The following is a 13,538-nucleotide window of genomic DNA, read 5'->3' as shown; positions in this document are numbered from 1 at the left end:
CCAGATACCTCTGTTTTGAAAATGAATTACCACAGCAATAAAGGTATTCTTTCTGGGAGCATATTCCAAAATCTCACCTTATCTTATGGATTTGCATTTTGGTTTTGTTTGTTCCAACACATGCAAAAAACAAAACAAATGCATGATATGGGAAAGAAAAACTCCACCGTTCCCAGTAAATTCCTATCCTGTTACACCTTCTAAACAGAATTTTGCAATGGCATTTCAGCATGTTTCAACTTAGGTTTGCAGAAGTAATGGCATGTTCCATTCCAGTACAGTGGATTTAGGAGGGAGGAAGAGGCCAGGAAAGGTGGTGGACCTGTTCTTAGGTTACTTGAGGCAGAGCAGTCCCTTGATTTGAATTTATGCTATTATGTTGAGCATCCAATAAAAAAAAATATGGTACCTTAATTATAAAATTGAGCAGATTCAGTCTGACTACTATTTCTCATTGGCTAACATTTTGGCTGAAATACTAAGTCACACTGCTGGCATTCTACAGATGTCTTCTGATCCCTGCTGCTGGTCAGGATACCAAAAGCTATAGATGGGGCATAAAGGTTTTTGATTTCCCAATTCTGTGGTGGTTTATTTGTAAATCGCCTTGAACCTATACTGAATAAGTGTGATTCAGAAATTCTAATTAGATTATTTTCCCCCGTGTCTCCTCATTCTCTCCACCACATGCTCCTTTATCTCCGCATATATCTAAAAGGAAGAACTTAAAAGCTGACATACCTTCAGAGCTTGCTGTAGTACCTGGATGTCACTGACACCAGTGATCTCCCTCAGCTGATTCAAAAGTGTCTGCAGGTGCTAGAAGTAAACAAAAGGACAGTCAGTCAGTCAATTAATCAGGGCTGTAACAAGAAGCAGGGGGCGGGGGGGGGGGGGGAGCACAATTACCCAGGATTCAAAACTCTTAGAGGCATAAAAGTGAAATACAATTTAATACAATTGAGGGCCAAAAGTGGATGAAATTCCAGGAAGAATACCACTCCCTCCTACCATTCTATATGTGGGAAGGGAAAGAACACTGATGATCAGAGGACACAAATAGGCTATTACTTGCCCACCCAGGGTACTAAAATGCCTTATCGCAGAAGAGTTACATTTATTTTTTCCCTCAAGTAAATGAAAGACCATTAAAGAATACTGCTATTCTAGACACTGCTATGAAATTTCCCTCTTACTCTTTTGGGCTGCCACCTCTTTACTAGCCTTACTGGTACTATCAGTCTACATTTGCAACTACATGGGATGGGGGGTCAGGTAAAGTTAATTAATGCTGACCTTTTTTCTTGCTCCTCTTCCCAGCAACCTTTCTCTCTGTCTCACCCTAGTTTCTACTAACCTTCCTCTCTCTAATCTAGTCACCCCTTTCCAGTTATATCCTTAAACAATCAACTTCCCCTAGCTAATACTAGGTTAGAGGATGTAAATTTAAAAGACATCATCAACATCTTTTCTTACATCAGGCAGCATTACGGGGTAAAGATCTGGAACAATTGCTTATACCTACTACTTATGGGGAATTTAGGAAACACCTAAAAACATATCTGTTCCTGAAGTATTTAGGTAACTGACCTGTACAATCTTATTCCACAATAACTGATCTCTAGAGTTGTTAATCTCTAGCTCTTAACTGTTAATTCTACTCAATTTGTAGCACCTTTTAACCATTGTAAACCGCATAGAACTTCATGGTCCTGCGGTATATAAACTTATTATTATTATTAAGTCACCCATTCAATACTAATCAGGAAGCCACTGCCCTTCATCTGTCTCCTCCTTGCAACCATTCCCCCTCTCTAAATCCCCTTATTCAGCCATGCATCACTCCCAGGATGCCAGCTTCAACCAGTAACCCCTCCTCAACTTGCTGGAAGGCACCATTTGTTATTTTCTATGGAAGGTTTCTGTTTTGAATTGACTATTTAGTCCTTATTTGCAGTACAGAAATTTTAATAAAGATAAAATATAAAGATGCTTCTTGAAGCCACTATGTCCCAGGTGCTCCTCCCATACTCTTGTCAATTCAGTTAATGGAACTATTAGAGAACAGTTTTCAGTTACGTACTCACGCAACTCTTGGTCAGTTCAAGTTTTGTAGTGCCTGTACTCTATGATGGTTTTGCAGTCTCAACTGATTCATGCTAGTGCAAGAAACAACTTCCCAGTGGTGGGAACATATGAAAAATATTTAGGGCAGGTAAATTTTGAGTGCCATGGTCAAATTTCTAGGTACCTGAGATTTGTCTAACCCTGTACTAAAGATTTTCTCTTGTTTTGTGTTTCTAAGAAAAATGTTTATTACAAAGAGGGCCTTAAGGTAGCTATGCAGCATATACAACTTCTTCTCAGCAAAGCTTTACACATGGTTTCTTGGGTACGCCTTCATTTGGGTGTGTTCCGCTTAATTGCATGCTATGACAGCATAGAGTAGTTGGGTGAGTAAAACTTCTTATAACCATATAATTATTATTGAACTGGTTCCCAGATCATCATTCAGCTGGGCTGTTGTAGCCTCACAGATGTAACATCCAACTTCAAATTCTTATGGCTCTTCCAGCAGCTGCTGGTGCTGCTTGGACTGGATCATGCAAAGAAGTTTATTCCAACAGTCATACAGCCAAGTAAAATGGTGTGATGGAACTAAATTTAAGGCAACAGCAAGGACAATTCAAGAATGCTCAGTATTATTCAATATGTTGTACACATTTACTTTTTTTTTGGGGGGGGGGAGTGAGAAGACTTGTCATTCTGTTTGGACATTTCAAGAATGTCCAGATATGAAAACTTATCAATAATAAAAAAAGAATGTCCAGACTTAATACACTATCTACATAAAACCATGATATCCATGTCCCATATGCCAAAAATTCTTGCTCCTCTTTCCACACCTTGCTCAGAGCTATGACACCAACAGTGCCCTTCTGTGGTAAAGCAGCAACACTAAGAAACATATCTGATCTAAAAGAGAAAGCCAGATTACTGGTTAGGATACGACCAGTACAACAAAGGAAGATCTTCATATGTCATGGACAGTAAGAAGCTTTTCCAAGTTATCCTACTGAAAGTGACCTGGACCTCATCAAGTTCTAGTCATTTTCAATACTGTACTTTGTAGGACCATGGTGGACCATCCCCTCACCCCAACATTCAAACCAATCATGCTGTTTGGTGGAAATTATGAATATGGATGAGAAATTTGCATGCACTGCCACCATTCTACGTAGTTCTCTCTTATGCATATTTGCTATATGTATCTTGAAAATCTGTCTAGCTAGGTGTGTCTTAAGGACTGGGTTGAGAACCCCTTCTCTAGATGGAATGAATCAGTCAAACAGTGTTTTTTGAACTCAACATTAAAAATCACTGTGTGTAGGATTTAGAAGGAGGAATATTTTCCCCTTATTATCCTTACTTATTATGTTTTAATTGTTTTAAATTTCAGGCCTAATGGTTAGTGCAGCAGTCTGAGAACCAGGGAAACAGTTTCTGATTTCCAGTGCAGCACCTCAACCCTTCATTGTCCCAGGTACAAAATAAATCCCTGTATATATGTAAACTGCTTTGCTTGTATCCACAGAAAGACGGTATGTATCAAATTCCATCCCCATTTCTACCGATCTTGTGTTCTAGAAAGTGACAATAATCGAAGAGATTACAAAATAAATTAGAAATCCTCGATCCTCTAAAACAGAACACACATTGTATTCCAAATGATCCCCAAACAGATTTCAAAATCTGAAGGTGTCTCCATAATTTTTCTCCAGTACATATTCTGATGTCTTTCCTATTCAGGCTATGGTCTGTTCATATTTAAAGCCAAAAAAGTAGACCATTAAAGGAGTAGTTTTTCTAAAAGTTTGATGTTACTCAACATCCTTGTGTTTTAACTCTAAAGAAACAGGAATGATACAAATGTGTGCATCTCTTATCTGATCCATTTTAGTAACACTAAGAGGCAGAGCACTCTTAAGCATATCTCTGAATTTAAAATACTTTTAGGAAGGGTGTGGATTTAAATCACTAGTCAGAAAAACTTGATTTAAATCATGGTTTTCTATAGACTCATTCTTGCTGGTATAATCTTAATATTTGTAACCAGATGTCATCAGAATAGGCCAGTTCTTGATATATTGCTCAAAACAGTCCACGCATCTTGTGGAAGCGTTAGCTTGGGTCCACCCATTCTTTTCAGAGCTGCTGCTGCAAAATGATTGTTACAGAAGTATTTAGCAATTTCAATGGCATTAGTCTTTATTTCTGGGACACTGAAGTCTTTGGTTAAAAGGTGCAGTAAATGAGTACTGTAACCATATGTTATTAGCTCTATATTCTCTTCATACTCTTCTAAATTTCTTCTTATCTTGGATAAATTTACAGCATTGTTTGTGACTAAACATTTAAATTTATGTTCATATTTTATTATAACTTTTGCTGCTACTTCCTGTAATTATTCTGTTGTATGTGCATTTCATAAGGTATCAATTGTTTCTGCAAGAAAGACATTCCTGTCAGCATAGCTATTGCTAGCAATCAGCACATACAACAGGATCATTACTCCACAAATCAAGACTTACCAAAAAATTTAAACACTGCATGAATATACAGCTCATGCTACATAATTTAAAACTAATCCTTATTTCATGATGAATAACTTTTGGACTATAATGTATTTTAAACAGAAAATAATCTTTAGATAAATTCTTCCTCAAAAAAAGCATTTTATTTTTAAAAATCCAATTTAAATTTAAAAAATCTAATTTAAAATTTTTAATTAAAAAAATCATTTTTTTTTTATTTTAAAGCCATTGATTTTTATCCACCTTTCTTTTAGGAAAAATTTCAGAGTATCCAAAGTAAACATGGCTGTAAATACACTTTTCAGTTTGCCAGATTAAGTCTAAAAATTAGAGAAGAATCACAGAAGCACCAGAGCAAAACAATGTAAAACATGAAAATATTAAGAGAAATCCTACTGAAGAAAAGAGGAAAGCATTTTAACAACATTTTAGAGGATACACTGCCAAATCTCTCTTTGACCAGAAGCAAGAGTGACTCATCTCAAATGTCCCCTTGCCATAGACAAGCATCAAGCAATTCTTAATAGCCCTTAACCCAAATGTATTTGAACTCTATAGCAAACATTTCCATTGCAAGTTCAGCACAATGAATTCCTAGCAGGCTCATAAAGACTCACTTAGGCACATTTGTCTGGTAGGCTGAAAACATCTCTTCTCAACCGGATTGGTGCAGCACATTAGGCATTGAGACTATCCAAAACACCCACAGGCTGTACTTCTGGCTATTTTGATTGCTACAAAGCTTTGTGAGTAAGGTAGGGAGGGATGCTGGGGTGAACTAAATTGGAGTTAAAGGGGATAGAATCTAGTTTAACTAATGAAATATTTATTTACAGAAAGGTTGATGGTTGTACAGAAAAGCCACCAAAATGATAGAGATAAAGCCAGTATTCAAATTCAAGAAAGCATGTGATAAGCAGAGGATCTCAAAGGGAGAGAAAGGGTTTGCTGATACAGGTGGACAGACTTGATAGGCCATATAGTCTTTATCTAATGTCATTTCCTATATATTTCTATGCTCAACTATTCAAGAAGGTGGAGTATAAAGGGGACCCATTTAACCAATAGAAGTATGATGTCCAATTATGCATTTTTACAGGATTGTTCTGGGAAGGGATGTGTTGGGGGTGATCATGATTATCTGAATTTATATTACCAAAAAACTTGGGAGGGGCAGCAGCAAAGCTGAAGCTTTTTTTTTAACAGACTAATATCCTTTCCACCTGCCCCAAAGGAACATAACCAAAATCATCTTGGACAGGCAATGATCTCTTACAAGTGGTCATATTCTATGGTTGACAGCCAGGACATATCCTTGATCACATGGACAGACTGGATGGGCTGATTCACCTACTATGTTAAAGCTGTTGTTACATTCTCAGTCATCTGCTATTGGTTTGCTGTTTTTTCTTAAAAGGTCAAAGAAAGGAAAGATTTAAGAAAAACAAACTATATTCTTTTGTGCTAACTTCAGTGCTTAACTCATTCTGAATAAAATACTCATTGTAAGCTCATAGCACTCTACCTGACTAGCTAAAAATACCTATCCAAACTTGTATTGCTATTGTAAAAGTGTGTGGGGAAAACCAACATGCATTGGTGCATTTTTCCTGGTTAGGCATTGCAGCACTTAAATGTTTCAAGTTAAAAATATGGCTAGCTCAAATAGCTTCCGGGACTGCCCCACCTCCAATGCCATGAAAGTCAGAGCTGATATTCAGCAGGACTCTCCAGTAACCATAAGTGCTACTGAAAAACAGCTCCTGAACCACACAGAGCTATTTAACTGGGCTGGAGCTTCTCTGTTCGGTTAAGGAGTACTGAATATTGACTCCATTATTTTTATAGAAAGACAATTTTATTCAAGTTCCCGAGAAATTGTTAATTGAAACTTTGATGTGGTTTTAGAATTCCTTATTGTATTGATTAACGGTTTTAGTGTTTTATATGTTTTTGTTAGTGACTTGGAAGTTTTGAGATTAAGTGGGACCATTTTGTACTGAATCTTGTAACTGAAAATTAGAAAGGACTTTCTATATCTGCTGGGCTCTCAAAATTAAGAGAAGGAAAAGTTCCTCATTGCCATCATGCTGCCATTTCCTCCTGATGAATATTGTCTCTAGAAAAGAACAAATTATAATTAAGGGGGTGCATTCATGAGTGTGCATTCGATTTGTCATAAAAAATGAAAGTGCATACAAATCATTGGAACGCACAAACCAATAGGAGGAAATATTTTTTTCATATAGAGAATAACTAAGCTCTGGAACATGTTGCCAGAGGATGTGGTTAACAGCAGTTAATGTGTCTGGTTTAAAAAAAGGTTTGGATGAGCTCCTGGAGGAAAAATCCATTGTCTGCTATTGAGACAGACATAGGGAAGCAACTGCCTGCCCTGGGATCAGTAGCATGGAATGTCACTACTATTTGGGGTTTTGCCAGGTACTTGTGACCTGGATTGGCCACTGTGGAAATAGGATACTGGGCTACATGGGTCTGTTCTTATGTTCTAACAAAGGATTAGCAAAAAGGTTCTAGCAAACAAACACATGGGTAACAATAAATACGTTAAATGAGCTTGAAAAGTTACCCGTAAATAAAAAAAAGCGCTTAAAACGAGCACAAGCCCAACTTTTTTTGGCTCTGTCATTCTTAGTGTCAATCAATAAGTGGATTATGAAGAATGATCTAGTACTTAGTCCAAAGAACTGTAAATTAGAACTGAGATTCTATCATACCAGCCCAACGACAGATGAACTAGGCAAATGACACAGATTTCATCTTCTGAATAACAGAGGAGTTAAAGCTAGGTTTGTTCCTAAACACTATGTTGCCTTCGGCAGGCCATCTGAATGCCCTGTAGTTATTTAAGACTATACAATTTTTTGACTCTTATTTATCTGTTAACTGAACCTAACAACAAAGGGAAATGAGAGGTTCAAGAATGATGGTAGAAAAGACTTGTAAGCCCATTCTCATAAGGTTAAAGCTTCAAGCTATCTCTCAGTAACTTAGATAACAATGACATGGTTTGGTTGCCTTATAAGAATCACTTAGAATAAATAAGCCACTCACAAAAGCTTACATATAAAAGGAAGGTCGCATAGTGAGATGGGTAGATGATATTAAAGATTTGGAAAATATGAGTAAATTATATCAAATCCAAATCCAGTAAATCAACAACAAAATACATGTTGTTGAGTGTCAGTGTTTGGAAAGCTCTTAATGATCCTTCTACAACTAGAAGAAAGGAGAAGTACCTTTGAAAGGGGCCTAAAGCCAATGAAGATCTGCAAACCATAATGCAATCTGCCTCAGATGCCCGAGTCATTACATCAGGATTCCATATCTAGCAGTATTCAAATCCAAGTAAAAAGTCCACTTTTTCGAGGCTGCTTTCAACTCCTAACTCAAGTTGCAAGTTTTAATTAAAATTTGTTATACCGCCTATCAAACTCCCACGCTCTGTAAGATTACCTATCTCCATCCTATCTCATTCTCTCTGCAAGAAGACTTCCCAAAGCTCCTGTATGTCCTGTCTGTCCAAATTAGATTGTAAACTCTTCAGAGCAGGTAACGTCTATTAAATGTCAAATGTACAGCGCTGTGTTTGCCTTTCAGCGCTATAGAAATGATAAATATTAGGATGCAAGATGTTAAGAAATGTGATTGCTTCATCAGCAATGACTGTCTTTTCAGCCAGAATTTTTTTAAAATCACAAAATATATAAGCAAGTATGAGAAACATTACATTTTTAAAAGCCACCAGCTAAAAAGTTTAATTTTACATTGAGTTTACTTGTTGAAACATGGTAGAAATAAATATACAGGCTCAATTTACCATCTTTCACGACATGAAAAAAATCATACAGTGAGAAATACCAAAAATTGTACCTAGGAAAACATGACTCTTCTTGAGGATCCTGGACATATCTCTAGCACAGTTATTCATATCAACCTTACCCCCATAGGAGCCAACTTTTCAAAATTGTTGGGGGCGCTAAACCCAATAGAGATGGCCTCCCCTGGACACAATCAAGGCTCCTATACTTACCCTTCGAAAATGGCTAATAACTGTGAGGGAATTTTCAAATGTTCACTGTAAACTGATCTGAATGGAACAGAAAGTAAAACACAATGGGCGATATAGTCTCAGTTTCACTTCACACATCTGACGACTTGCAATTCCGTGCAAAGCTTCAAGACTCCTGCAAGTCCAGACTTTTTCCCCTCAGGTTAAAACCCCATCCTTATAATCCAAACTAGTGGAAACCAATCTCTCGGAGGTAAAAAAAACGTGCATTAAGGGAAAGAAACTTGCAAAGAAACGCGAATTTCTGCAGCTCCACTGAATGCCATCTGCTCGTGCCCTCAGCACTTCTAAGCCATGTCTGCAGCCACCTCCGGGGTGGAAGTATGGCTACAACCTTCTGGCCCCCTACAGTGTACGGCGTTTGCGATCCCGGGTTTGCAGATGAGGCGCTGAGAGTTGAGGTTTCTGCAAGACTTATCTCGCCGGTATCGTGCAAGGCCTCCTTATCCCCCAGCAAGGCTTCGGGAGTGCCGGCAGCGGCGGCTTCCCTCGGCGCTCTCCAGGCCCAGGACGAGGCGAAGGCTGGCAGGCCTCGGGCTCGCGTGGTCAGGCAGGCCGGGGAATAAGGCGCGTCAGGCGGCCTGCGGCGGGGAGGGGCTGGCGCTTACCTTCTGCGAGTTGGGCTGCAGCACGTTCTGCTCCACGGTCATGGCCCGAGCGCGAAGGGCGGCGACGGCAAAGGCCGGGAAGGAAGGAAGGAATAAGCGGGAGCCCGGGTCAGCGCTGCACAGTCGTGCAGGCAGCAACGAAAGCCATGAGCGCTGGCGAGCGAGAGGGAGAGAGGGGGGGGGGGAAGGGGGAGGAGGAGTGCAGGCAGTCACTACCAGTACCGCCCTACATTCACACACCCACCTCAGTTCACACACAAAGCCCTACAAGCTCCTCATCTCCTCTAATTTTACATACAACAACACACACCCATTCCTCCTCCTATACTTTCACACACACAGGTATCCACCTGCCCCCCCCCCCCCCAGTCCACACCTACCAGTTTCACACACATAGAGACACCTGCTTGCTCTCCCAATGAACATATTTACCCCAATTTCACACAGACAACCTATGCCTCTCTCCCAACATCCACATCTATCCTGATTTAAGAACATAAGCATATCCGTAGTGGGTCCATCTAACCCACTATCAGAGATGCCAAGGGTGAACCATTCCAAAGAGTGAAATTTACCATGCTAAAGAGTGAAATTCAAGGCCAAAGAGTGGAATTTTTAAGATGGTACATCCAGAGTATAAATCTAGAATGATCTAAGTGTAGAATGCTCTAAAGGAGAGGAAGGAATATAGAAACAAATCTTTTCCAGAGAAAGGAAAATAGTAAAACTAGAAGACATGAATTGAGGTTGCAGGGTGCTGGACTGAGGCGTCTTTTTCACAGGGTGGTTGATGCTTGCTATGCCCTCCAAAGAAGGTGATGAAATTCAAAACAGTATGAGACGCAGATGATTTCTAATTAGAAAATGAATGGTATTAAGAACAGAATTTAAATGGTTGCATGTAAGGACATTACCTCTTTTTACTGTAAGTCACTTAGAAATTTGATAAGCGGGATAACAAATTTTAATAAAACTTGGAAACTTGGAACTTTATCAATGTATCATTGCCGAGTGTGAAAACATAAAAGTTATAGCTGTAATACCAAGAAATTTGCTCCATTAAGCAAAAATATTAGCGGTTTTTAAAAACTGGAGCTTTATGTAATCAGTGGCTTTGACTGACCCTATAATGGCCTTTAGAAAAAATTTTTTAATCAAGCACAATATAATTCATGGGAAAAACTTCAACTTGTACAGTTTTCCCAACTTCCAACCCTAATGTACATACACTAAAGGGAAAAGGGATAGTGCAAGGGAGAGGAAGCAGTAGGCAGAAAGGTGTACTCAGATTTTTTTCTTACTGGTTGGACCACTTGGTTTACATATCAAAGACTTCCCTCTCATGAAAGCAGTGATCAAGATCAGTGCATTGGTACTGAAGCTCTGATGAGTGAGAAATAAGGTTCAAAGAAAGTCAGAGTGAGAAAGCTTTCAAATGAGTGGCATGCTCCTAATGAATGAGACTTGGCATCTCTGCAGTATCTTGTTTCCAACAGTGGCCAGTCCAAATCAGGAGTACCTGGCAGATACACAAACAGCAGCAACATTCCATACTACCAATCCCAGGGCATGCAGTAGCTTCCCCCATGACTGTCTCAATAACAGACTATAGACTTTTCCTCATGTAACTTCATTGAGTGTCCCCTAGTCTTTGTACTTTTTGAAAGAGTTAAAAATCAATTTAGTTTTACTCATTCTACATCACCCAAAATTTTGTAGATCTCAATCATATCCAGAGATGCCAAGGGTGAACTGTCCCAAAGAATGAAATTAACCATGCCAAGAATGTAATGTAATCCAATCCAATATTTCTGAGTCATACTAGTTTCAAGTTTATTAAAAATTTCTTATACCGTCTAATCAAACTTCTAGGTGGTGTACATCTAATAATAAAAAAAAAAGGGTACAACATAAATCACAAAATAACAGTAGTTTAAGTTTCAAGTTTATTATGACATTTGATTAATCGCCTAATCCGAATTCTAGGCGATGTACAAAGTGATAAAAATTACAAAGTAAAGGAAGACAAACATAAATGACAAGTACCAAATCTACTAAAACATAATAGTAAGTCAAATTACACATACAATCAAAAACACAGGGAAAACTAGGAATGAATTACAATCTGGTTATAAAATAATACAATTAGGGTTAGTAAAAGACTTTTAAAACTGAACAATATTTTGTGCATATTAATACAGAGACAAACAAAATAAATTAAAGCAAACTGAAACGATGGGGAAAGGGGGAGATCTACATTATAAAGAATGGAGAAGGGAAGATACAAGAGGGAGGGGAAGACAGAAAAGTTTAACGGTGAGAAAGTTGTAGGTAATAATAATATAAAAAAAAAAGAAAACGCCCTTAAGAGGATGGTTATGGTCCAAAAGTATCATGAAACAAAAAGTTTTTTAGCTTGGATTTGAAGTAATTTAGGGATATTTTGTCTCTTAAATGGTTTGGGGTGGAGTTCCAAGAAACTGAGCAAATGCCCACATAAGGTGGGGGCAGAATAATAAGTACTGTATTATATTGTATTGTATAATAAATGTGGTATCAAGCAAAAGTACTTAAGCTGTGCTATTGTTATGCCTGGTACTAATGACTGAGGACTCTCCTATTCCAAAAGTTCTGTGTTTTATAAAGGAAGTAAAACATGAATTCACATAACTTTTAAAGGTGAGAATTAATGGATTGTGTGTTATTCATTTCAGGTTCAAGGCGGCTTACAATATAAGGTATTACAAGTGTGTATGCTATATTATATTATAACAGTTTGAGGAGGACCAAGTTATGAACACAGTAACAGGGAAGAGAGGATTGAGGTTTCATAATTGTACCAGTATAACACTTGAATTGGGTATGGGATGTAGTGATATTAGATATTTTGAGTTAGTTGTCTATAGTGTGTATGCTTTCAAAGAAGAGAGCTTTTTTTCTGAATCTGTTGTAGAATGTTTCCATCCTAATGTCATTTGGACAGTTGTTCCAGTCTTGGTGCCAAGATAAGTGGAGAGCAAATAGAATGTATGTTTGTATTTAACTCCTTTAGGAGATGGAATTAGTAGTTAAAATGACTCCAGTTTTCTGGTTGATGTTGACCAGGAATTGACAAATATGTTTATAAGTGGCTCTGAAGTTTTTGCATAAAGAATTTGAGATATTATACATGATAGTTCGAAGGCGATACAAGTTTTGACGGCAAGCCAGTGTAAGTTCATATACTAAGGTGAGATGTAGTCAAATTTTTAGTTTAAATATCAGTCTGATCGAAATGTTTCATATCATCTGTAGTTTGTTCAGGAGAGTAGAATTTAGACCCATATGGAGTTGCAGTAATCCAGCTGGGACAGTATAAGCATTTGTGTTAGTATAGCAAAGTGGCACTCTTAAAAAAGGGTCAGATAAGTCATAGTCTTCTCATATTGTGGAAGGTTTTCTTCCTTAAGTCAGATACTTGAGATTGGTACGATAGGGTGGAGTCGAGTATAATTCCAAGGACTTTGGATGTCTTGCTGATAGACCTTAGTGTGGTTCCTGAGATTAGCCAAACACTGAGACCAAACAAACAGGGAGGTGGCATAGCTTTAATCTACAAAAGCATCTTCCACATCTCACTATCCGACTCTGCAATACAACCTGCACTATATATCTATCTGCAAGTTAGAAGATAAATCAAACATACACTCTAACATCACTGAATTGCTACTAATTTAGCGGCCCCATGGACCCTGTTCCAACATTGCCATAAAATATAGGAAATTATCTCAAATCTTACCTGTCCTAGGACAGTGTTTCTCAACACACGGTATGTGTACCCTTAGGGGTACGCGGGTTGCATGTTGGGGGTATGCGGCCTGGCTGCCACTATGGATCCCTCCCTGCCTTCTGTCAGCATAGCTATCGCCACCATTCAGCATTTGTAGCTGGCATTACTTATGTCAGCGAAGGCCTATGGGAAATTATATCAATCTGACTCTGGCATGGGAATGCAGATAGACCCTGAGGGCAGGGAAACTGTTTTAAGTATCCCTGATTGAATCATGACTAGCTAAAAGGTGTTAATGTCTGATTAAGAGGGTGCTTAGGACAATGGGTCCAGGTGCACAGATCAAGCAGATAGCCTGCTTGAATGGGACAAAGAAGCCAGAGACTAATCCCATCTTCCATGCTTGCAAGTATCACACCCTCCTTTATCAATTAAATTAACCATTGTTTCAAACAGTTTACAAATTCTAAACA

At 38.4% G+C, this 13,538-nt stretch overlaps 1 protein-coding gene across 7 annotated transcripts in view; it reads right to left on the bottom strand.

The window, feature by feature from the left end:
* The window catches only part of USP25 (ubiquitin specific peptidase 25), a 261,665-nt gene that overhangs the window by 179,842 nt on the left and 68,285 nt on the right, over window positions 1–13,538 (bottom strand). For 5 of the 7 annotated variants that reach the window (XM_033941895.1, XM_033941897.1, XM_033941896.1 and 2 more), the window contains exons 1-2: window positions 9,297–9,474; window positions 742–819 (exon numbers count right to left, since the gene is read on the bottom strand). In XM_033941895.1, coding sequence (XP_033797786.1) covers window positions 742–819; window positions 9,297–9,338 — 120 coding nt within the window. In that variant the 5' untranslated portion in view covers window positions 9,339–9,474. Of the gene's footprint in view, window positions 1–741; window positions 820–9,296; window positions 9,475–13,538 lie in introns of those variants that run through there. The other 2 variants (XM_033941899.1, XM_033941903.1) reach the window with 2 other exon arrangements.

Source organism: Geotrypetes seraphini, chromosome 4 (assembly GCF_902459505.1).
Source record: "Geotrypetes seraphini chromosome 4, aGeoSer1.1, whole genome shotgun sequence".
Lineage (NCBI taxonomy): Eukaryota > Metazoa > Chordata > Amphibia > Gymnophiona > Dermophiidae > Geotrypetes > Geotrypetes seraphini.
This window is presented reverse-complemented; position numbering and strand designations above follow the sequence as displayed.